At 58.1% G+C, this 22,800-nt stretch overlaps 2 protein-coding genes across 2 annotated transcripts in view; both read left to right on the top strand.

Moving 5' to 3' along the window:
- The first annotated feature begins 1,124 nt into the window (after window positions 1-1,124).
- Window positions 1,125-8,364, top strand: EPHX3 (epoxide hydrolase 3). The gene is made up of 7 exons (XM_036400146.2): window positions 1,125-1,254; window positions 3,877-4,130; window positions 4,970-5,055; window positions 5,384-5,682; window positions 6,389-6,492; window positions 7,220-7,368; window positions 8,076-8,364. Exons 2-7 carry the CDS (start codon window positions 3,885-3,887, stop codon window positions 8,305-8,307), a joined length of 1,116 nt encoding a protein of 371 aa, XP_036256039.1. The 5' UTR covers window positions 1,125-1,254; window positions 3,877-3,884; the 3' UTR covers window positions 8,308-8,364.
- Window positions 8,365-11,730: 3,366 nt separating this feature from the next.
- Window positions 11,731-22,800, top strand: part of CAMSAP3 (calmodulin regulated spectrin associated protein family member 3) — a 32,179-nt gene continuing 21,109 nt past the window's right edge. The window contains exons 1-5 of the mRNA XM_054518144.1: window positions 11,731-12,018; window positions 12,059-12,618; window positions 18,536-18,801; window positions 20,102-20,236; window positions 20,321-20,425. Of these exons, the coding sequence (XP_054374119.1) occupies window positions 12,471-12,618; window positions 18,536-18,801; window positions 20,102-20,236; window positions 20,321-20,425 (654 nt within the window). The 5' untranslated portion in view covers window positions 11,731-12,018; window positions 12,059-12,470. The remainder of the gene's footprint in view (window positions 12,019-12,058; window positions 12,619-18,535; window positions 18,802-20,101; window positions 20,237-20,320; window positions 20,426-22,800) is intronic.

The following is a 22,800-nucleotide window of genomic DNA, read 5'->3' on the forward strand; positions in this document are numbered from 1 at the left end:
TTTCCCCGCCGGGGTTTCGCCGATCGTGGAATAAAAAACGCTGCGAGTTTGGTTTTGTATAAAAAAACACCAAAAAAACAACAAAAAAAAAAAAAAAAAGAATTTTTCAGGTTTTTTATCCCAAAAATCCCCCAAAAAAATTTAAAAGGGGAGGGGGAGGGGGAAAAAAAAATGGGCGGGAAAGGGGAAAAAAATGGGAATTAAAATTACAAATATTTGAATTAAAAGGGGAATTTAAGGGAGTTGAAATCCCCAGAAATTGGGAATTAAAAATTTCAATTTTGAATATTTCAGTGGAAATCGGCAGAAATTGGCGACTTAAAATCCAAATTTTTCAATATTTAAGTGAAAGTTGGCAGAAATTGGAATTTTAAATTTTAAATTTTGAAGGTTTCAGTGGAAATCGACAGAAATTGAGAATTTCAAATCCAAATTTTGAAAATTTTGATAGAAGTCGACAGAAATTGAGACTTTTAAAAGTGGAAGTTTTGATGTTTTCAAACCAAAATTTAAATTGAAATTTTTTTTTTATTTTAAAAAATCAAAATTTGACCTGAAATGGCCAAAAATTGAGATTTTTAAAAGTGAAGTTTGAGAAATGGAAAGTCTCAAATTGACAGAAATTGAGATTTTTTTAAATTTAAATTGAATTTTTTCAATTGGATTTTTAAATTTTTTAGGGTTTAAATTTGTGAAAAGGGGGAAAGGGGAAAATTGGGGGGAAAACAGAAAAATGAGAAGAGGCCCAAAAAAACCAAAGTTTTAAAATGGCCAAAAATATTAAAATAATGGAGGGAAAATTGACTGAAAAAGGGAGGGGGGCAAAAATTTAAAAAATAGGAAAAAAAAGGTCCAAATATTAAAAATAAATAAAAATTGTGAGGATAAAAAGGCCCCAAAAGACGAGAAAGTGGCAAAAAAAATGAAATTAAAAGGAGAAACGGGGAAAAGCCAAAAAACGCCACCAAAAAGTGGAAAAAAAGGAGAAAAAACCAAAAAATCACCCAAAATGCCCCAACTCCGCCCACAAACGGCCCCGCCCCTCGGGAGGTCCGGGCCACGCCCCTCGCGCTCTCATTGGTTGGTCCCGGGTTGCTCCACCCCCTTTCCCGCGCTGTCCAATCGGCGCTCGGGGGCGGGGCCAGCGCGGTTTGAGGCGGAAGCGGCGCTGGGGGGGGCGGGGGCGGTGGCAGCGCCGCGATCGCGACAGAGGCGACAGAAATTCCCCCCGGGACCCCCCCGCTGTCGCGACAGGTCGGTGATGGCGGCGGGAGCCCCGCGATGTCGCGATAGAGGCGGCGGGAAAAGCCCCGCGAGCGGGGGGGACGGAGCAATGTCGCGATAGGGGCGGGGACACGGCGGGGGAGGGGACACAGGGCGGGGATGTCGCGATAGGGGCGGGATCGGGAGAGCCCCGCAGCGGCGACAAGGACAAGGACAGCTCAATGTCGCGACAGCGCCGCCGGGGAGGGAGACGGCGCCAAGGACGGGGACACTTCAATGTCGTGACATGTCGTGGTGACCAGGACACCGCGACAGGAGCACCCTCGGGGACAGGGACACCCCGATGTCGTGACAAGGACACCGTGACAGGGACACCTCAGGGACAGGGACACCCCAATGTCGCGACAGCCCGTGGGGACAGGGACACCTCAGGGACACCCCAATGTCGCGACAGCCCCGTGGGGACAGGGACACCCCCGTGGGGACAGGGACACCCCCCCTGTGACAGAGCCACCCCGATGTCGTGACATGTCGTGACAAGGACACAGTGGCAGGGACATCCTCGGGGACAGGGCCACCCCGATGTCGTGACATGTCGTGACAAGGACACAGTGGCAGGGACATCCTCGGGGACAGGGCCACCCCGATGTCGTGACATGTCGTGACAAGTCGTGACAAGGACACCGCGACAGGGACACGCCCAGGGGTCAGCCCCGGATGTGGCACCTCAGGGCTGTGGCGGTGCCACCCTGGGGTGGGGACACCCGGACAGTGGGGACACCCAAGGGTGGGGACACCCAAGGGTGGGGACACTCAGACAGTGGGGACACCGGGACCATGGGGACACCCAAGGGTGACACCCAGGGAATAGGGGACACCTGGACAACGGTGACACAGGGACAATGGGGACACTCCTGACAGTGGCATCCTGGGAATGGGACACTGGGACAATGGTGACACCCTGGGGTGGGGACACCCAGACCATGGTGACCACACGTGGCGTCAGACCCTGGGAGTGGTGACACTCCTGGTGGGGGACACCCAGGGGTGGTGACACCCGGACAGTGGGGACACGGGGACAATGGTGACAACCAGGGAATGGGGAACATTCTGGGGGTGGTGACATCGGGACAATGGGGACACCCAGGGGGTGGGGACATCCCTGACAGTGCCACCCTGGGCGTGGTGACACTCAGGACCAGGTGGCACCGGGACAATGGGGACATCCTGGGGGTGGTGACACTCAGGACGTGGTGACACCTTGGGGATGGCGACATCCAAGGAACGGGGACACCCAGGGAGGTGGTGACACCCGGACAATGGTGACACCCTGGGGGTGGTGACACCCAAGGAACGGGGACACCCTGGGGGTGGTGGTGACACCCTGGGGGTGGTGGTGACACCCTGACGCTGCCACCCGGGGGCGGTGACAGCCGGGAACTGGGACAGGTGGTGGCACAGCCCGGGAACGGCACCGCAGTGGCCTTGGGGACAAGGTGGGGACAGTGGGGACACCCTGGGGGCCTTGGGGACACTGTGGGGCCTTTGGGGACAATGGGGACACTGTGGAGGCCGTGGGGACACTGTGGGGACAATGGGGACACCCAGGGGACTTTGGGGACCCTGAAGGGACTTTGGGGACACCCTGAGGGCTTTGGGGACAGTGGGGACACTCTGGGGGCTTTGGGGACAGTGGGGACACTCTGGGGGCTTTGGGGACACTCTGGGGACAATGGGCACAAGGTGGGGACAATGGGGACACCAAGGGGACTTTGGGGAGACCCTGAGGCCTTTGGGGACAATGGGGACAAGGTGGGGACAGCCTGGGGGCAATGGGGACACTCTGGGGACAATGGGGACACTCTGGGGACAGGGCCACCCTGGCATGGGGACACCCTGGGGACATGGGACATTGGTGACGAGGCCACCCTGCCGTAGGGGACACCTTGGGGATGGGAGATCCAGGTGTGCCTGCAGTGTCCCTACATTGTTCCTACATTGTCCCCAGCTGTCCCCGTGTCCCTCTGTCCCCAGCTGTCCCCATGTCCCTCTGTCCCCCCAGGTGTCCCTGCTGTCCTCGCTGTCCCCAGCTGTCCCCATGTCCCTCTGTCCCCATGTCCCCATGTCCCTCTGTCCCCAGCTGTCCCCAGCTGTCCCCATGTCCCTCTGTCCCCAGCTGTCCCCGTGTCCCTCTGTCCCTCCGTCCCCCGCTGTCCCTCTGTCCCCAGCTGTCCCCATGTCCCTCTGTCCCTCCGTCCCCCGCTGTCCCTCTGTCCCCATGTCCCTCTGTCCCCATGTCCCCCTGTCCCTCTGTCCCCAGCTGTCCCCATGTCCCCGTGTCCCTCTGTCCCCAGCTGTCCCCATGTCCCCCTGTCCCTCTGTCCCCATGTCCCCATGTCCCTCTGTCCCCAGCTGTCCTGTCCCCAGCTGTCCCTCTGTCCCCAGCTGTCCCTCTGTCCCCAGCTGTCCCCATGTCCCCATGTCCCCAGCTGTCCCTCTGTCCCAGCTGTCCCCAGCTGTCCCCATGTCCCTCTGTCCCCAGCTGTCCCTCTGTCCCCAGCTGTCCCTCTGTCCCCAGCTGTCCCCATGTCCCTCTGTCCCCATGTCCCTCTGTCCCCCTGTCCCCATGTCCCCGTGTCCCTCTGTCCCCAGCTGTCCCCATGCCTCGCCGCCTGCTCTCGCTCCTCCTGGCCCCCACGCGTCTCCTGCTGTCCCTGCGGGCTCTCCTGGCCCGGGGCGGCCTCGCGGTGGCCGCGGTGGCCTCGGGCGCGGCCTTCGCGCTCTGGGCGCTGGCGCTGCTGCTGCGCCGCGGGCCCCGCGCCACCCTCGGCCGGCAGCGCCGGGACGCGGCCCCGCCCGGGCTGAGCGACGGCGCCTTCGGGGAGCACCGGCACCTGCGGCTCGGGGTACGGGGGGGCCGGGCTGGGGGGTCCTGGGGGGTCTTGGGGGGGTCCTGGCGTTGATTTGGGGGCGTTTTAGGGGGATTTTAGGGGGATTTAGGGGGGATTTTGGGGGGGGTCCCGGGGGGATTTTGGGAGGTCCTGAGGGGGTTTGGGGGGGGTGGGTTGGGGGATTTGGGGGGGGTTTGGGGGGTCCTGGGGGGGTCCTGGGCGGCTTTGGGCGGGTCCTGGCGTTGATTTGGGGGCGTTTTAGGGGGATTTAGGGGGGGGTCTGGGGGGTCCTGGGCGGTTTTGGGGCGGTCCTGGGGAAATTCCAGGGGGCCTGGCGTTGATTTGGGGGCGTTTTAGGGACATTTAGGGGGATTTGGGGGGGGCTTTGGGGGGTCCTGAGGGGATTTGGGTGGGGGTTTTGGGGGACTTGAGGGGGATTTGGGGTGTATGGGGGGGGTCTGGGGGGGTCCTGGGGGGTCCTGGGCGGTTTTGGGGGGGTCCTGGCGTAGATTTGGGGGCGTTTTAGGAGGATTTTAGGGGGATTTAGGGGGGATTTTGGGGGGTCCCGGGGGGATTTTAGGGGGATTTAGGGGGGATTTGGGGGGGGTCTGGGGGGGCCCGGTCTGGGGTCTGGGGGGTCTTGGGTGGGTCTTTGGGGGGGGGGTCCTGGGCGGTTTTGGGGGGGGTCCTGGCGTTGATTTGGGGACATTTTAGGGGGATTTGGGAAGGGTTTTGGGGGGTCCTGAGGGGGTTTAGGGGTGGGAGGGGTTGGGGGACTTGAGGGTTTGATTTGGGGGTGTCCCCACCCCCCCAATGTCCCCTGTGTCACCCCAATGTCCCTCCGGTGTCCCCAGAGCTCGGGGCTGCGCCTCCATTACGTCACTCGGGGTCCCCCCGGTGCCCCCCTGATGCTGCTGCTCCACGGCTTCCCCCAGAACTGGTCAGTGCCACCGAGGGGCCCCAAAGTGTCCCCAAAGCGTCCCCAAAGTGTCCCCAGGGGTCCTCAGATGTCACCTGGGTCTCCCACGGGTCCCCCAAGGTGTCCCTGAGTGTCCCCAAGAGTTCCCAGGTGTCCCCAGGTGTCTCCCAGGTCTCCCATGGGTCCCCCAAGGTGTCCCCAAGCTCTTGTCCCTGTGTCCCCCAGGTGTCCCCACCACCCCCCGTGCCCCCATCCCCCTGGTGTCCCCAAGGTGTCACCGTTGTCCCCAAGGTGTCACCGCTGTCCCCGGTGTCCCCAAGGTGTCACCGCTGTCCCCGGCTGTCCCCAGGTTCTGCTGGCGCCACCTGATGCAGGAGTTCAGCGCCCGGTTCCGGGTGGTGGCCCTGGACCTGCGCGGCTACGGGGACTCGGAGAAGCCGCCGGGCAGGGACAGCTACCGGCTGGAGCTGCTCCTCGGGGACATCCGCGACGTCATCGAGGCCCTGGGGACGCCGGCGGCCTCCCCGCGCTGCGTCCTGGTGGGACACGACTGGGGAGGGGTCCTGGCCTGGGAGGTGGCCTCGAGCCACCCCCGGCTGGTGGAGAAGCTGGTGGTGATGGACGCGCCCCACAGGGGCGTGATGGCAGGTGACAACGGGGGGGACAGAGGGGACAGAGGGGGTGTTGGGGACAGTGGGGATGTTTGGGACATTGAGGGCATTGGGGACACTGGGGACACAAGGGGATATGGGGGACATTGGGGACATTCGGGAAAATGGGGACATTGGGGACACTTGGGAATGTTGGGGACACTGGGGACACTGGTGACGTTGAGGACATTGGGGATATTGGGGACACTGGGGACATTTGGGGTAATGGGGGCATTGGGGACACTGGATATTGGGGACATTGGGGACTGGGCACTGGGGACAGTGGGGACATTGGGGACATGAGGGGATATTGAGGGGATTGGGGATATTGGGGACACTGGGGACATTTGGGGTAATGGGGGCATTGGGGACACTGGGGACACGAGGAGATATTGGGGACATTGGGGATGTTTGGGACATTGGGACATTGGCGACATTGGGGACACGAGGGGATATTGAGGACATTGGGGACACGAGGGGACAGCAGGGACAGTGGGGACTCTGGGGACACGAGGGGATATTGGGGACACTGGGGACACGAGGGGACAGCGGGGACAATGGGGATGTTGGGGACATTGGCGACATTGGGGGCATTGGGGATACTGGGGACACTGGGGGGATTGGGGATATTGGTGACATTGGAGGTGTCCCTGTCCCCCCGGTGGCCCTGTCCCCACGGTGTCCCCTCCCTGTCCCTGTGCCAGCCTTCACCGCCCGTCACCCGTCGCAGCTGCTCCGTTCCTGTTACATGTTCCTGTTCCAGCTGCCCTGGCTGCCCGAGCTGCTGCTGTCCCTGGCCGACTTCCAGGTCAGACTGTCCCCTCTGTCCCCTCCCTGTCCCCTCCCTGTCCCCTCTGTCCCCTCTATCCCCTCCCTGTCCCCTCTATCCCCTCCCTGTCCCCTCTGTCCCCTCCCTGTCACCTGCCTGTCCCCTCTGTGCCCTCCATTCCCTCCCTGTCCCCTCTGTCCCCTCCCTGTCCCCTCTGTCCCCTCTGTCCCCTCCCTGTCCCCTCTGTCCCCTCTATCCCCTCTATCCCCTCTGTCCCCTCCCTGTCCCCTCTGTCCCCTCCCTGTCCCCTCCCTGTCCCCTCCCTGTCCCCTCGGTGCCCTGTCCCACCCCAAGGAGCTCCTCAACAAGTCCCCAAAGGGGCGATGCCCAACCCCAAAGCTTTGTCCCCCTCTTTGTCCCCAATTTCGGGGGTTTGGTGTCACCCAGACCTCGTGTCCCCCTGTTTGTCCCCAGTTTTGGGGGTTTGGTGCCCCCCAGCTCCATTTCCCCCATTTTGTCCCCAATTTTGGGGATCCTGGCACCACCCAACCTCCATTTTGTCCCCATTTTATCCCCAAATTTTTGGGGTCCTACCCCCCCCTCAGCCCCGATTTCCCCCATTTTTTCCCCAACTTTCGGGGTCTCCCTTTTTGGGAGCCTTGATGTCACCCAGACCTCACATCCTCCATTTTCTCATCATTCCTCCCATTTTGTCCCCAATTTTCGGGGTCCTGGCCCCAATTTTGGGTGTCCCCCGTGTCCCCAGCTGGTGCGGTGGTTCCTGACCAGCGCCCAGACCGGCATCCAGGACCCGGCCCGGCGCCTCTCGGAGCAGGAGCTCGACTCGTACCTGTTCGGCCTCTCCCAGCCCGGGGGGCTCAGCCCCCCCATCCACTACTACCGCAACCTCTTCCGGTGGGCGGGACCGCCCCATTGGGTGACCCCGCCTGGGGGGTGGGACCCCATTGGGCGACCCCGCCTGGGGGGTGGGACCCCATTGGGTGACCCCGCCTGGGGGGTGGGACCCCATTGGGTGACCCCGCCTGGGGGGTGGGACCCCATTGGGTGACCCCAGTTGGGTTTGGGTTCTCCCAGTTGGGTTTGGGTGCTCCCAGTTGGGTTCTCTTGGGTTGGGTGGTCCCAGTTGGGTTTGGGTTCTCCCAGTTGGGGGGTGGCACCCCATTGTGTGGCTCCAGTTGGGTGTGGGTTCTTCCAGTTGGGTTTGGATGATCCCAGTTGGGTTTGGGTGCTCCCAGTTGGGTTCTCTTGGGTTGGGTGGTCTCAGTTGGGTTTGGAATGATCCCAGTTGGGTGGTGGGACCCCATTGGGTGCTCTCGGTTGGGTTTGGAACGATCCCAATTGGGTTTGGGGGATCCCAGTTGGGTTTGGGTGCTCCCAGTTGGGTGGTGGGACCCCACTGGGTGTTCCCAGTTGGGTTTGGGATGATCCCAGCTGCCCACAGGTGTCCCTCACCTGTCCCCAAGGTGTCCCCATGTCCCCCCAGGTGTCCCTGACCTGTCCCCAAGTGTCCCTCACCTGTCCCCAGGTGTCCCTCACCTGTCCCCAGGTGTCCCCAAGGTGTCCCCAGGTGTCCCTCACCTGTCCCCTCCCCCCCTTTCCAGGGCCACGCCCATCCCCCGGGAGCCGCCCCCTCCCCCCACGCTGCTGCTCTGGGGCTCCCGCGACGCCTTCCTGGACCCGCGCCTTGGCCCCGCCCACCTGCGCTGGCTCCGCCCCTCTGCCCGCCTCCGCCTCCTGCCCGGCGCCTCCCATTGGCTGCCCGAGGAGAGGCCCCGCCTCCTGGCCAAGCTGATTGGAGAGTTCCTGGGGGGAGGGGCCGAGGAGGGGTCGTAGCCACGCCCAGGGTGGGGGGAGGGGGGGTTGGGGGAGGGATCCCAACATCTGGATGGGGACGCCCATATCTGGAATGGGGACCCCCAAGGTCGGGACCCCAACATCTGGAATGGGGATCCCCCATGTTGGGAGGGTCCTGGTGAGGACCCCAACATCTGGAATGGGGACATCAACATCTGGAATGGGGATCCCAACATCTGGACGGAGACCCTCAAGGCCGGCATGGGCGCCCCCAACATCTGGATGGGGACCCTTGGAGGGTGATGGGACGACCCCCCCCCAGAACGTGAGCAGAGGCGTCAACATCTGGATGAGGACCCCATGGTCAGGGGTGGGGACCCCCAACATCTGGAAGAGACACCCCCCCCCAACATCTGGAACGGGGAGCCCGGGGAAATCCGGGTGAAAACCCCCAACATCTGGAACGGGGACGTGAACATCTGGGATGGGGACCCCAAGTGCAGGGGTGGGGACCCCCAACATCTGGAAGAGACCCCAACATCTGGAATGGGGACCCCAAATAAATTGGGGTGACGCCAAAAAAAAAAAAAAGGGGGAGGGGCTTTTGTGGGGGGGTGGGGGAGGGTGGGTGTGAGAAATTTGGGGTGCTGGGAGTGGGGGATGGGTGGGAATTTTGGGGGGTGTGGGGGGATGGGGTGAGAATTCGGGGTGGGGGGAGGGGCGCGGTGATTTTTGGGTCCCTCCCCTCCCCCCCCGGGCCCGGTCTAAGCCTCTTAAGGGGCCCCGGCGGCCGCGGATTAACGGGGGGGGGGGGGGGGGTGGGGGGGAGGGGCAGGGGTGGGGGAGGGGCAGCGCGGGGTTCCCCCCCCCCCCCCCCCCCAATCCCAGCCCGTGCCCGGCCCCGCCCCTCCCCCACTCCCAGTTCAACCAGTTGGACCGGCCGGACCGGGGGGGGGGGGGAGGGGCAGGGCCCCGTGTGTGCCCCTCCCCCCACCCACACCCCGCGGGGGGGGCACCGGAGGCGTCCCCAAATCCCCCACGGTGTCCCCAAATCCCTGAGGGTGTCCCCAAACCCCCCCGGTGTCCCCAAATCCCTGAGGGTGTCCCCAAAACCCTGAGGGTGTCCCCAAAACCCCCCCCCGGTGTCCCCAAAACCCCCCGATGTCCCCAAAACCCTGAGGGTGTCCCCAAAACCCCCCCGGTGTCCCCAAATCCCTGAGGGTGTCCCCAAACCCCCCCGGTGTCCCCAAATCCCTGAGGGTGTCCCCAAAACCCCCCCGATGTCCCCTCGGTGTCCCTTTGGTGTCCCCAAATCCCCCCCAGTGTCCCCAAACCCCTGCAGGGCCACCATTGGTGTCCCCTCTGTGTCCCTTTGGTGTCCCCAAATCCCTGAGGTGTCCCCAAATCCCCCCTCCGTGTCCCCAGCCCACGTCCCCAAATCCCCTCCAGGTCCTTTCCTGTGTCCCCTCCCTGTCCCCAAACCCCCTCCATGTCCCTCTCGCATCCCCAAATCCCTGCGGTGCCACCCTCGGTGTCCCCAAGTCCCCTCCAGGTCCCTTTGGTGTCCCCAAATCCCCCCCAGGTCCCTTCTTGTGTCCCCATCGGGTCCCTCTCATGTCCCCAAGTCCCCTCGGTGCCACACTCGGTGCCCCTTTGGTGTCCCCAAATCCCCTCGGTGCCACCTGAGGTGTCCCTTTGGTGTCCCCAGAGTCCCCTGGTGTCCCCTCCATGTCCCCAAGTCCCCTCTGTGTCCCTTTGGTGTCCCCAGGTCCCCTCCAGGTCCCTTTTCTGTGTCCCCTCCATGTCCCCATCGTGTCCCCAAGTCCCCGCCCTGTGTCACTCCCATGTCCCTCTCCGTGTCCCTGCTGATGCCACCTTGTCCCTTCCATGTCCCCATGTCCCCTCAGTGTCCCCAACCCTGTCCCTGTCCCTGTCCCCATCTCTGTCCCCTCAGTGTCCCCTCCCTGTCCCTGTCCCCGTGTCCAGTGTCCCTGTTGGTGTCCGTGTGTCCGTGTCCCTGTCCCCGTGTCCGGTGTCCCTGTTGGTGTCCGTGTGTCCCTGTTGGTGTCCCCATGTCTGTCCCTGTGTCCGGTGTCCCTGTCGGTGTCTGTGTGTCCCTGTCGGTGTCCGTGTGTCCGTGTCTCTGTCCCCGTGTCTGGTGTCCCTGTTGGTGTCCCCATGTCTGTCCCTGTGTCCGGCGTCCCTGTCGGTGTCCGTGTGTCCCTGTCGGTGTCCGTGTGTCCGTGTCCCTGTCTCCGTGTCCGGTGTCCCCCGGCCCCTCCCCGTGTCCTATTTTTCCGCCGTGGCCATGGCAACGGGGACAGACACGGGACACGGGGGGGGGACACGGCGGGGACAGGAGGGGACACTGAGGGGACAGGGATGGGGACACAGACAGGGATGGGGACAGAGAGAGGGACAGGGGGACATGGGGAGGACACTGAGGGGACACGGACAGGGATGGGGACAGAGAGAGGGACAGGGGGACACGGGGACATGGGAGGGGACACTGAGGGGCCAGGGACAGGGCACACAGACACCAACAGGGGCACCAGACACGGGGACAGGGACACAGACATGGGGACAGTGATAGGGACACGGGGACAAGGACAGGGACATGGGGACACCGGACATGGGGACATTATTAGGGACACGGGGACAATGGACACAGACACGGGGAGGGACCGAGGGACACCGGACACGGGGACACCGACATGGGGACGTTGACACTGAGATGGACATGGGGACACTGACACGGACATGGGGACACCAGCAGGGAGAGGGGGACACAGGACATGGACAGGAGGACACTGAGATGGACATGGGGACAATGAAATGGACACGGGGACACCAGACATGGACAGGAGGACAGGAGGGGACACAGGACATGGACAGGGGGACACGGACATGGGGAGGGGACATCAAACACGGACATGGGGACACAAGACACGGACAGGAGGACATGGGGACACCGGCCATGGACAAAGGGACACTGGAATGGACACGGGGATACCAGACACGGACAGGGGGACACCGACAAGGGGACATCAGATACGGACGTGGGGACATGGGGACAATGACACAGACAGGGGGACACTGGACACGGACACGAGGACACGGACATGGGGACAGGGGGACAATGACACAGACATGGGGACACCGGACACGGACATGGGGACACTGGACACGGGGACACCAGCACAGACATGAGGACACGGACATGGGGACACGGGGGGACACCTGGCACAGACACGGGGACACTGGTACAGACAGGTGGACACTGACACGGACAAAGGGACACCAAAATGGACGCGGGGACACGAGGGGGACACCGGACACGGACATGGGGACCCAGGACACGGACACACGAGGGGGGACACGGGGACATTCCCAGTGCTCCCAGTATTCCCAGTATCCCTCTGCCAGCCCCGCCCCTTTCCCCGCGCGCGCCGGAGGAAAGGGGGCGTGGCCTCCATCCCCCCTCCCCAGTCACGTGACCGCAGGTGCGCCCCGCCCCTTTCCCCCACCCCCCCCCCACCTCCCCGCACCTGGCGCTCGCGCCGCGCCCGCCCGAACCCGTCCGGAACCGCCCGAACCCCCTCGGACCCACCCGAAACCCCGTCCGGAACCCCCCTCGAACCAAGCCGAAGCCTTTCCGAGCCTCTACGAACCCACCCGAAGGGGCCGAACCCACCCGAAGGGGCCGAACCCACCCGAAGCCTTTCCGAGGAGGCCGAACCCACCCGAAGCCTCTCCGAACCCACCCGAAGCTGCCGAACCCACCCGAAGCCTCTCCGAAGCCGCCGAACCCACCCGAGCCCACCCGAAGCTTTTCCGAGCCTCTCCGAGCCCACACGAACGAGCCGAACCCACCCGAAGCCTTTCCGAAGGGGCCGAACCCACCCGAACCCACACGAAGCCTTTCTGAGGCGGCCGAACCCACCCGAAGCCTTCCCGAGCCCACCCGAAGCCGCCGAACCCACCCGAGCCCACCCGAAGCCTCTCCGAGCCCACCCGAAGCCGCCGAACCCACCCGAGCCCACCCGAAGCCTCTCCGAGCCCACCCGAAGCCGCCGAACCCACCCGAAGCCTCTCCGAGCCCACCCGAAGCGCAGCCGAGCGCAGCCGAAGCCTCCCCGAGCGCACCCGAAGGCGGCGCCGGTGGCCGCGGCGGCCCCGGTGGCCCCGGCGGCGGCCCCGGGATGGTGGCGGCTCCTCCGGCCGCCGCCGCCGCCATGCGCCGCGGGTTCCTGGTGCCCGAGATCCGCCCGCTCGACCAGTACGACGGGAACCGGGCCCGCAGCGCCGCCAGCCTGGCCTGGGCCATCGCCACCGGCTACGGCGGCGCCGGTAGGAGCGGGCGGGGACCGGGGAGGGAGGGGGGGGAACGGGGGGGATGGCGGGGAGGAGGATGGGGAGGGGGGGGTCTGCGGTTGTGGGTACGGGGAGGGGTCTCGGTGGTACCGGAGGGGTCCCGGTACCGAGTGCGGGACTGGGGAGGGGTCCCGGTGTTACCGGAGAGGGTCTCGGTATCGAATGCGGGGCAGGTGGTACCGCGTGTGGGACTGGGGAGGGGTCCCGGTACCGAATGGGAGAGGGCTGGTACCGAATGCGAGACTGGGGAGGGGTCCCGGTGTTACCGGAGGGGGTCTCGGTACCGAATCTGGGACTGCGGAGGGGTCCCGGTACCGAATGGGAGGCGGATGGTGCCCAGACCGGGACTGGGGAAGGGTCCCGGTGGTACCGGAGGGGATCCCGGTGGTACCGGAGGAGGTCTCGGTACCGAATTCGGGACTGAGGAGGGGTCTCGGTACCTAATGGGAGAGGCTGATACCGAGTGCGGGACTGGGGAGGGGTCCCGGTGGTACCGGAGAGGGACCCGGTGGTACCAGAGAGGGTCTCGGTACCGAATTCGGGACTGGGAGGTGTCTCGGTGTTACCAGAGGGGCTCCGGTACCGAATGGGGGCGGGTGGTACCGAGTGCAGGACTGGGGAGGGGTCTCGGTAGCGAATGGGGGTCTCTGGAACCGAGACCGGTACCGGGGAGGGGTCCCGGTGGTACCGGAGGGGGTCCCGGTGGTCCCGAATGGGGGATTCCGGTACTGGGGAGGGGTCCCGGTGGTCCCGAATGGGGGGTTCCGGTTTTGGGGAGGGTCCCGGTGGTCCCGGTGTTCCCCGGTTGAAGGGGGGGCGGGGCCGATGCCGGTGCCGCCATTGCGGGGGGGTTTTAATTTGGGGAGGGGTCCCGGTGATTATTTGGGGGGGGGGAGGGGAGGGGTCCCCCCCAATCCCGGGATTTCCCCTCCCCCCCCCCTCGGGCGCTTTTGTTGCAGTCAATGGGGAGGGGGGGCGGTTGTGACGTCACAGCGCTGTGACGTCACAGGGCCGGGGAGCCGCCCCCTGCGGTGCTGGTGGGGGGGGGGTGGGGGGGGGAGAGGGAGGGGTCGCCCCCTCCCCCAAAAGAGGAAACCCCCCCAGGTGAATTTTGGGAAACCCCCCCAGGTGATTTAGGAACCTCCCCCAGGGGAATTTTGGGAAACCCCCCCAGGTGATTTAGGAACCCCCCCCCCAGGTGATTTAGGAACTCTCCCCCAGGTGATTTAGGAACTCCCCCACAGGTGTTCCCCCCCCAGGGGAATTTTGGGAAACCCCCCCATGTGATTTAGGAACCTCCCCCAGGTGTTCCCCTCCCCAGGTGATTTAGGGACCCCCCCCCCTACCCCCCAGGTGATTTAGGAACTCCGCCCCCAGGTGAATTTTGGGAACCCCCCCAGGTGATTTAGGAACCCCCCCAAGTGACTTAGGAACTCCCCCTCCCCAGGTGATTTAGGAACCTCCCCCCCAGGTGTTCCCCCCCCAGGTGTTTTGGGGACCCTTCAGGTGTATTCTGGGACCCCCCCCCCCTCCCCAGGTGATTTAGGATCCCCCTCCAGGTGTTCCTCCCCCAGCTGGTTTTTGGGACCCCTAACAGGTGATTTAGGACCCGCCCCCAGATTAATTTTGGGACCCCTCCCCCCAGGTGTTTTTGGGGACCCCCCCAGGTGATTTAGGAACCACTCCTAGGTATTTTTGGACCCCCTCAGGTATTTTTGGGATCCCCCAGGTGATTTAGGAGCCTCCCCAGGTGCTTTTTGGGACACCCCCCCCCCCAGGTGTTTTAGGGGCCCCCCAGATGATTTAGGACCCTCCCAGGTGTATTTTGGGACCCTCCCCCAGGTGATTTGGGACCCTCCCCAGGTGTTTTTGGGACCCCACAGGTGATTTAGGACCCCCCCAGGTGTTTTTAGGACCCCCTCAGGTATTTTTGGGACCCCCCCCCAGGTGATTTAGGACCCTCCCAGGTGAATTTTGGACCCTCCCAGGGGTCAAAGTCCCCTCCCCTCCCCCCCATTCGCCCTTTGGCCAGGAGTGGGCGGGGCTAGGAGTGGGCGGGGCCAGGAGTGGGGAGCCAATCACAGCTGGAGGGGGCGGGGCCAGGCGAGGCTCCCACGGCTGCCCCGGGTCACGTGACCGTCCCCAGGTGTCCCCTCTGGGCGTGGCCCCTGCCCCTCCCCCACCTGTGGGCGTGGCCTTGCCCCTCCCCCACCCCTGGAATCTGCCCCTCCCCCACCTGGGCCAGGATTTTGGGGGAGGCTCAGGGGGGTCCTCCAGGGCCATTTTGGGGTCTCCACGTTCGATTTTGGGGTCTCCATGAGGAATTTTGGGATCTTGACCAATTTTGGAATCTCCAAGGGTCAATTTTGGGATCTTGACCAATTTTGGGATCTCCAGGGTGAATGTTGTGATTTCCATGACAAATTTTGGGGTCTGCACGATGAATTTTGGGGTCTCCAGGTTTCAGTTTGGGGGTCCCCAGCATCAGTTTTGGGGTTTCCATGATCAATTTTGGGGTCGGCAGGAGCAGTTTTGGGTTCTTGAGCAATTCTGGGGTCTCCTGGATCAATTTTGGGTTCTTCACCAATTTTGGGATCTCCAGGGTCAATTTTGGGGTTTCCATGATCAATTTTGGGATCTTGACCAATTTTGGGCTTTCCAGCATGAATTTTGGGGTCTCCATGACCAATTTTGGGGTCTCTTTGGCCACTCTTGGGGTCTCCTGGATCAATTTAGGGGTCGTGACCAATTTTGGAATCTCCAGGCTCAATTTTGGGGTCGTGACCAATTTTGAGGTCTTCAGGGTCAATTTTGGGGTCTCTGTGGTCACTCTTGGGGTCTCCAAGGTCAATTTTGGGGTCTCCATGGTCGGTTTTGGGGTTCCCATGACTGTTGAGGTTCTGTGTGGTCCTTGGTGGTCTCAGTGGTCGTTGCTGGGGTCTCCATGACCAATTTTGGGGTCTCCAGGGTCATTTTTGGCGTCTCCATGACCATGGTTGGGGTCTCCATGGTTTAGGGGCTCTCCATGACCAATTTTGGGGTCTCCAGGGTCGATTTTGGGGTCTCTGTGGCCAATTTTGGGGTCTCCATGACCATTGAGGTTCCGTGTGGTCCTTGGGGGTCTCAGTGGTCGTTGCTGGGGTCTCCTGGGGTTTGTGGTGGGTCCATGGTCGGTCAGTGTCCGTCTGTCCCTGCTGGGTCAGTGTCCATCTGTCCATGCTGGGTCAGTGTCCGTCTGTCCATGGTTGGTCAGTGTCCGTCTGTCCATGCTGGGTCAGTGTCCATCTGTCCATGCTGGGTCAGTGTCCGTCTGTCCATGGTTGGTCAGTGTCCGTCTGTCCATGGTTGGTCAGTGTCCATCTGTCCATGGTTGGTCAGTGTCCATCTGTCCGTGATGGGTCATTGTCCATCTGTCCATGGTTGGTCAGTGTCCGTCTGTCCATGCTGGGTCAGTGTCCGTCTGTCCATGGTTGGTCAGTGTCCGTCTGTCCCTGCTGGGTCAGTGTCCGTCTGTCCATGGTTGGTCAGTGTCCGTCTGTCCATGCTGGGTCAGTGTCCATCTGTCCATGGTTGGTCAGTGTCCGTCTGTCCCTGCTGGGTCAGTGTCTGTCTGTCCATGGTTGGTCAGTGTCCATCTGTCCGTGGTTGGTCAGTGTCCGTCTGTCCATGGCGGGTCAGTGTCTGTCTGTCCGTGGTTGGTCAGTGTCCATCTGTCCATGGTTGGTCAGTGTCCGTCTGTCCATGATGGGTCAGTGTCCATCTGTCCATGCTGGGTCAGTGTCCGTCTGTCCATGGTTGGTCAGTGTCCGTCTGTCCATGCTGGGTCAGTGTCCGTCTGTCCGTGGTTGGTCAGTGTCCGTCTGTCCCTGCTGGGTCAGTGTCCGTCTGTCCATGGTTGGTCAGTGTCCGTCTGTCCGTGGTTGGTCAGTGTCCGTCTGTCCATGCTGGGTCAGTGTCCGTCTGTCCATGCTGGGTCAGTGTCCGTCTGTCCGTGGTTGGTCAGTGTCCGTCTGTCCCTGCTGGGTCAGTGTCCGTCTGTCCATGGTTGGTCAGTGTCCATCTGTCCATGCTGGGTCAGTGTCCGTCTGTCCATGGTTGGTCAGTGTCCATCTGTCCATGGTGGGTCAGTGTCCATCTGTCCATGGTTGGTCAGTGTCCGTCTGTCCATGCTGGGTCAGTGTCCGTCTGTCCATGGTTGGTCAGTGTCCATCTGTCCATGGTTGGTCAGTGTCCGTCTGTCCATGCTGGGTCAGTGTCCATCTGTCCATGGTTGGTCAGTGTCCGTCTGTCCATGGTGGGTCAGTGTCCATCTGTCCATGCTGGGTCAGTGTCCGTCTGTCCATGGTTGGTCAGTGTCTGTCTGTCCATGCTGGGTCAGTGTCCATCTGTCCATGGTTGGTCAGTGTCCGTCTGTCCATGGTGGGTCAGTGCCCGTCTGTCCATGGTTGGTCAGTGTCCGTCTGTCCATGGTGGGTCAGTGTCCATCTGTCCATGGTTGGTCAGTGTCCATCTGTCCATGGTTAGTCAGTGTCCGTCTGTCCATGGTGGGTCAGTGTCCATCTGTCCATGGTTGGTCAGTGTCCGTCTGTCCATGCTGGGTCAGTGTCCATCTGTCCATGGTTGGTCAGTGTCTGTCTGTCCATGGTGGGTCAGTGTCCATCTGTCCATGCTGGGTCAGTGTCCGTCTGTCCATGGTTGGTCAGTGTCTGTCTGTCCATGCTGGGTCAGTGTCTGTCTGTCCATGGTTGGTCAGTGTCCGTCTGTCCATGCTGGGTCAGTGTCCGTCTGTCCATGCTGGGTCAGTGTCTGTCTGTCCATGCTGGGTCAGTGTCTGTCTGTCCATGGTTGGTCAGTGTCCGTCTGTCCATGGTTGGTCAGTGTCTGTCTGTCCATGCTGGGTCAGTGTCCGTCTGTCCATGCTGGGTCAGTGTCCATCTGTCCATGGTTGGTCAGTGTCCGTCTGTCCATGCTGGGTCAGTGTCCATCTGTCCATGCTGGGTCAGTGTCCGTCTGTCCATGGTTGGTCAGTGTCCGTCTGTCCATGGTGGGTCAGTGTCCATCTGTCCATGGTTGGTCAGTGTCCATCTGTCCATGGTTGGTCAGTGTCCGTCTGTCCATGGTGGGTCAGTGTCCGTCTGTCCATGGTTGGTCAGTGTCCGTCTGTCCATGGTGGGTCAGTGCCCGTCTGTCCATGGTTGGTCAGTGTCTGTCTGTCCATGCTGGGTCAGTGTCTGTCTGTCCATGGTGGGTCAGTGTCCGTCTGTCCATGGTGGGTCAGTGTCCATCTGTCCATGCTGGGTCAGTGTCCATCTGTCCATGGCGGGTCAGTGTCCATCTGTCCATGATGGATCAGTGTCCGTCTGTCCATGGTTGGTCAGTGTCCATCTGTCCATGGTTGGTCAGTGTCCGTCTGTCCATGGTTGGTCAGTGTCCATCTGTCCATGCTGGGTCAGTGTCCGTCTGTCCATGGTTGGTCAGTGTCCGTCTGTCCATGGTGGGTCAGTGTCCGTCTGTCCATGCTGGGTCAGTGTCCGTCTGTCCGTGGTTGGTCAGTGTCCGTCTGTCCATGGTGGGTCAGTGTCCATCTGTCCATGGTTGGTCAGTGTCTGTCTGTCCATGGTGGGTCAGTGTCCATCTGTCCATGCTGGGTCAGTGTCCGTCTGTCCATGGTTGGTCAGTGTCTGTCTGTCCATGCTGGGTCAGTGTCCATCTGTCCATGCTGGGTCAGTGTCCGTCTGTCCATGATTGGCCCCAGATGACCTTTGACCACAACAATCCCAATTTTAACCCTTTCCCCTCCCATTTTTAACCCCTTCCATCCCATCCCCCCCAAATCCCCCATTTTTAACCCAAATCTCCCCTTTTTTCTTCTCCTCTCCCCTCCCTACCCCAGCCAACGTCCCCGAGGAGCTCCGGGACCCGTTTTACACCGACCAATACGCGCAGGAGCACCTGAAGCCGCCCGTGGAGCGCCTCCTGCTGGCCACCGACATTTACTGCAGGGCCTGGAGCCACGCCCTGGCCACGCCCCCCGGCCTGGCCACGCCCCCCGCGGACCTGGGGGCGCTGCTGGCGCTGCTGGCGGGGCGGGGCCTCCCCCCCACCCTGCAGGGGGTCCCGGTGCGAGCGCAGGACCTGCAGCAGAAACCGATCCGGATGGTACTGGGAGCACTGGGAGGGACTGGGATGGACTGGAGGGGGTACTGGGAGCACTGGGAGCACTGGGAGGGGAGACTGGGAGCACTGGGATGGACTGGGAGGGGAGACTGGGAGCACTGGGAGCACTGGGAGGGGAGACTGGGAGCACTGGGATGGACTGGGAGGGACTGGGAGGGACTGGAGGGGGTACTGGGAGCACTGGGATGGATTGGAAGGGGAGAATGGGAGCACTGGGAGGGGGTACTGGGAGCAGTGGGAGCACTGGGATGGACTGGGAGCACTGGGAGGGGATTGGAGGGGAGTGGGAGGATGTACTGGGAGCACTGGGAGGGACTGGGATGGACTGGGAGGGACTGGGAGCACTGGGAGGGACTGGGAGCACTGGGAGGGACTGGGAGGGGAGACTGGGAGCACTGGGAGGCACTGGGAGGGGAGACTGGTGTTACTGGGAGCACTGGGAGGGGAGACTGGGAGGCACTGGGAGGGGTTTGGGGGGGGGGTACTGGTGTTACTGGGAGCACTGGGAGCCGCCTGTGCCCCCCCCCTCATTAATCTCATTAAGGCTCAGCCGCTTTAATTGGCTTTAATTGGCTTTAATTGGTTTTAATTGGCTCAGGCCAATCCCATTAACCCTCCCCGCCCCGTGGCCACGCCCCCTTTCAATGTCCACGCCCATCTCTCATAACCACGCCCATTTGTTGTTGGCCACGCCCCTCCCGATTGGCCACGCCCACCCCGGGGAGGCCTGGAAGGGCGGGGGAGGAATCGCGAGCCCCAAAATGCCACAAAATGTCCCCAAATCTCCCCCAAAACCCTCCCAAAATGCCCAAAATCCTCCCAAAATGCCCCCAAATCCCTCAAAAATGCCTCAAAGTCCCCCAAACCTCTTCAAATTCCCCCTAAACTCCCCCAAAATCCCCCAAATCTCCCCAAGTTCTCCCAAATCCTCCCGAAATGCCTCAAAATTCCCCCAAATTTCCCCCAAATCTTCCCCCAAATTTTCCCCCACCAGGTCCCCAAACCCCCAAATTTTCCTCCCCTAGACCCCAGAACCCCAAAGTTTTCCCCCAAATCCCCAAATTTTCCCACAAAAACCCAAAATCTTCCCTCAAATTTCCGCCTCCGAGTCCCCCAAACCCCCAAATTTTCCTCCCCTAGACCCCAAAAGCCCCAATTTTTCCCCCCCAAACCCCAAATTTTCTTCAAAAACCCCAATTTCCCCCCCAAAAAAACCCCAATTTTTTTCCCAAATCCCCCAAATCCCCAAATTTTTCCCAAAAACCCCAAAATGTCCCTGCAGGGCGCCCACCTGGCTCTGATCGATTCCCTCATGGCCGCCTTTGTCACCGAGGCCACCCGAAATTTGGGGACACCTCCTGGAGCACCCTCGGGACCCCAATCCTGGGAACCCAAAATTTTGGCCTGGTTGGAGACGGTGAGTTGGAATTTTGGGAGGTTTTGGGGTTTTTTTTGGGGGTGAAAAAGGGAAAAAATTGGAATTTTTGGGGTCTTTTTTTAGGTGAATCGGAAGCTGCAGGAAAGCAGCGAAAAGGAGGGGGGGGGGACAGCCCCGAATTTGGGGGTCCCCGAGAGCTCCACGGCACCCCCGGGATGCAGCCACAAGGTAAAAAAAAAAATAAAATTATTCCAAAAATCCCCCCTAAAATGCCTCAAAAAATCACAAAGAATCATAAAAAATCCCCCCTAAAAAATCAAAATAATTCCCCAAAAAAATCTCCAAAAATCGGTAAAAAAATCATAAAAATATCTCACAAAAAAGCCCTAAAAACATCTTCAAAAACATCGATAAAAATGCCCAAAAACCAGAAAAAAATTGCTCCGAAAAAATCAAAAAAGCTCCCAAAAATCCCTCTAAACATATTACCAAAAAACTCAAAAATCCCAAAAAAATCCCTCCAAAAAATCACAAAAATCCCAAAAAAATCCCTCAAAAAAAAAAAATCACAAAAAAACCACAAAAATCCCCAAAAAATCCCTCCAAAAATCACAAAAAAATCACCCCAAAAAATCACCAAAAAAATCACCCAAAAAATCACCCAAAAAATCACAAAAAATCCCCCCAAAAATCCCCCCAAAAATCCCAGAAATTCCCCAAAGAATTTTTAAAAATCCACATAAAAATCATTAAAAATTCCTCAAAAATTCCCCAAAAAATCATCCAAAAATCCACAATAAAAATCATTAAAAATTCCCTGATAATTCCCCAAAAAATTATCAAAAATCCACAAAAAATCATTAAAAAATACCAAAAACAATCCCCAAAAAACTCCAAAAACTACCCAAAAACACCCCTAAAAATACTGAAAGTTTCCCAAAAAATCACGAAGACAACCACAAAAAATTGTTTAAAAATTCCAAGAAAAATGCTCAAACATCACCCCAAAAATCCTAAAAAAATTCCTAAAAAAACCCACAAAAAATCCACCAAAAATCCAGAAAAAATTATAAAAAAAAATCCCCCCAAAATTCTAAAAAAATCTTTAAAAACACCCAAAAAACCACCCAAAAACCCTAAAAAAATTCTTTAAAAATTCCCAAAAATTAAAAAAAATCCCAAAAAACTCCTAAGAAGTTACCAAAAAACCACAAAAAAAATCTCTGAAAAATCCCCCCAAAATTCCTTTAAAAATCCCAAAAATTCTCAAAAATATATTTTAAAAATCCCCCAAAAAATCACCAAAAATTCAGCAAAAAAATCTAAAAAATCCCAAAAAAATCACCAAAAATTCAGCAAAAAAACCCCAAAAAATCCTAAAAAAATCTTTTAAAAATCCTAAAAAAATCTTTAAAAAATCACCAAAAATTCCTAAAAAATACTTCCAAAATTTCTTAAAAAGTACCTCCAAAATTTCTAAAAAAATTTTAAAAATTACGAAAAAATTCCAAAAAATCCCCTCATAAATCCTTAAAAAATCCCCAAAAAATCTTTAAAAAATTCTAAAAAATCACCCAAAAAACCCTAAAAGAAATCCCAAAACATCCGAAAAAAGGTCTTTTAAAAATTCCAAAAAATCCCCCAAAATTCACAAAAAAAATCCCAAAAAATCCTAAAAAAATACTAAAAAAGTACCAAAAAATCACCAAAAATTCACCAAAAAATCTCCAAAAATCCTAAAAAAATACTAATAAAAATCCCAAAAAATCACCAAAAAATTCACCAAAAAATCCTAAAAAATACTAATAAAAATACTAATAAAAATCCCAAAAAATCACCAAAAATTCACAAAAAAAATCTCCAAAAATACTAAAATAATACTAATAAAAATCCCAAAAAATCACCAAAAATTCACAAAAAAAATCTCCAAAAATCCTAAAAAAAATACTAATAAAATTCCCAAAAAATCACCAAAAATTCACAAAAAATCCCCAAAAATACTAAAAAAATACTAAAAAAAAAATCCCAAAAAATCACCAAAAATTCACAAAAAATCCCAAAAAATCCTAAAAAAAAACCTAAAAAAAAATCCCAAAAAATCACCAAAAATTCACAAAAAAATCTCCAAAAATACTAAAAAAATACTAATAAAAATCCCAAAAAAATCACCAAAAAATTCACAAAAAAATCCTAAAAAAGTACTAATAAAAATCCCAAAAAATCACCAAAAATTCACAAAAAATCCCAAAAAATCCTAAAAAAATACTAATAAAAATCCCAAAAAATCACCAAAAAATTCACAAAAAAAAATCCCAAAAAATCCTAAAAAATATTTTAAAAAATCCCAAAAAATCACCAAAAATCCCCAAAAAATCCTAAAAAAATCTCAAAAAAATCTCAAAAAATCACCAAAAATTCACAAAAAAAATCCCAAAAAAATCCCAAAAAATCACCAAAAATTCACAAAAAAATCCCCAAAAAAATCCTCAAAAAATCCCAAAAAATCCCCAAAAATCCCCAAAAAACCCCCCAAAAATCCCCTTTTTTTTCCCCCCAAAATTCCCATTTCTGCCTCTCCTGTCTCTGCTGGCCCTGGCTGTTGG

The sequence above is a fragment of the Molothrus ater genome, chromosome 36 (genome assembly GCF_012460135.2).
Source record: "Molothrus ater isolate BHLD 08-10-18 breed brown headed cowbird chromosome 36, BPBGC_Mater_1.1, whole genome shotgun sequence".
Classification (NCBI taxonomy): Eukaryota; Metazoa; Chordata; class Aves; order Passeriformes; family Icteridae; genus Molothrus; species Molothrus ater.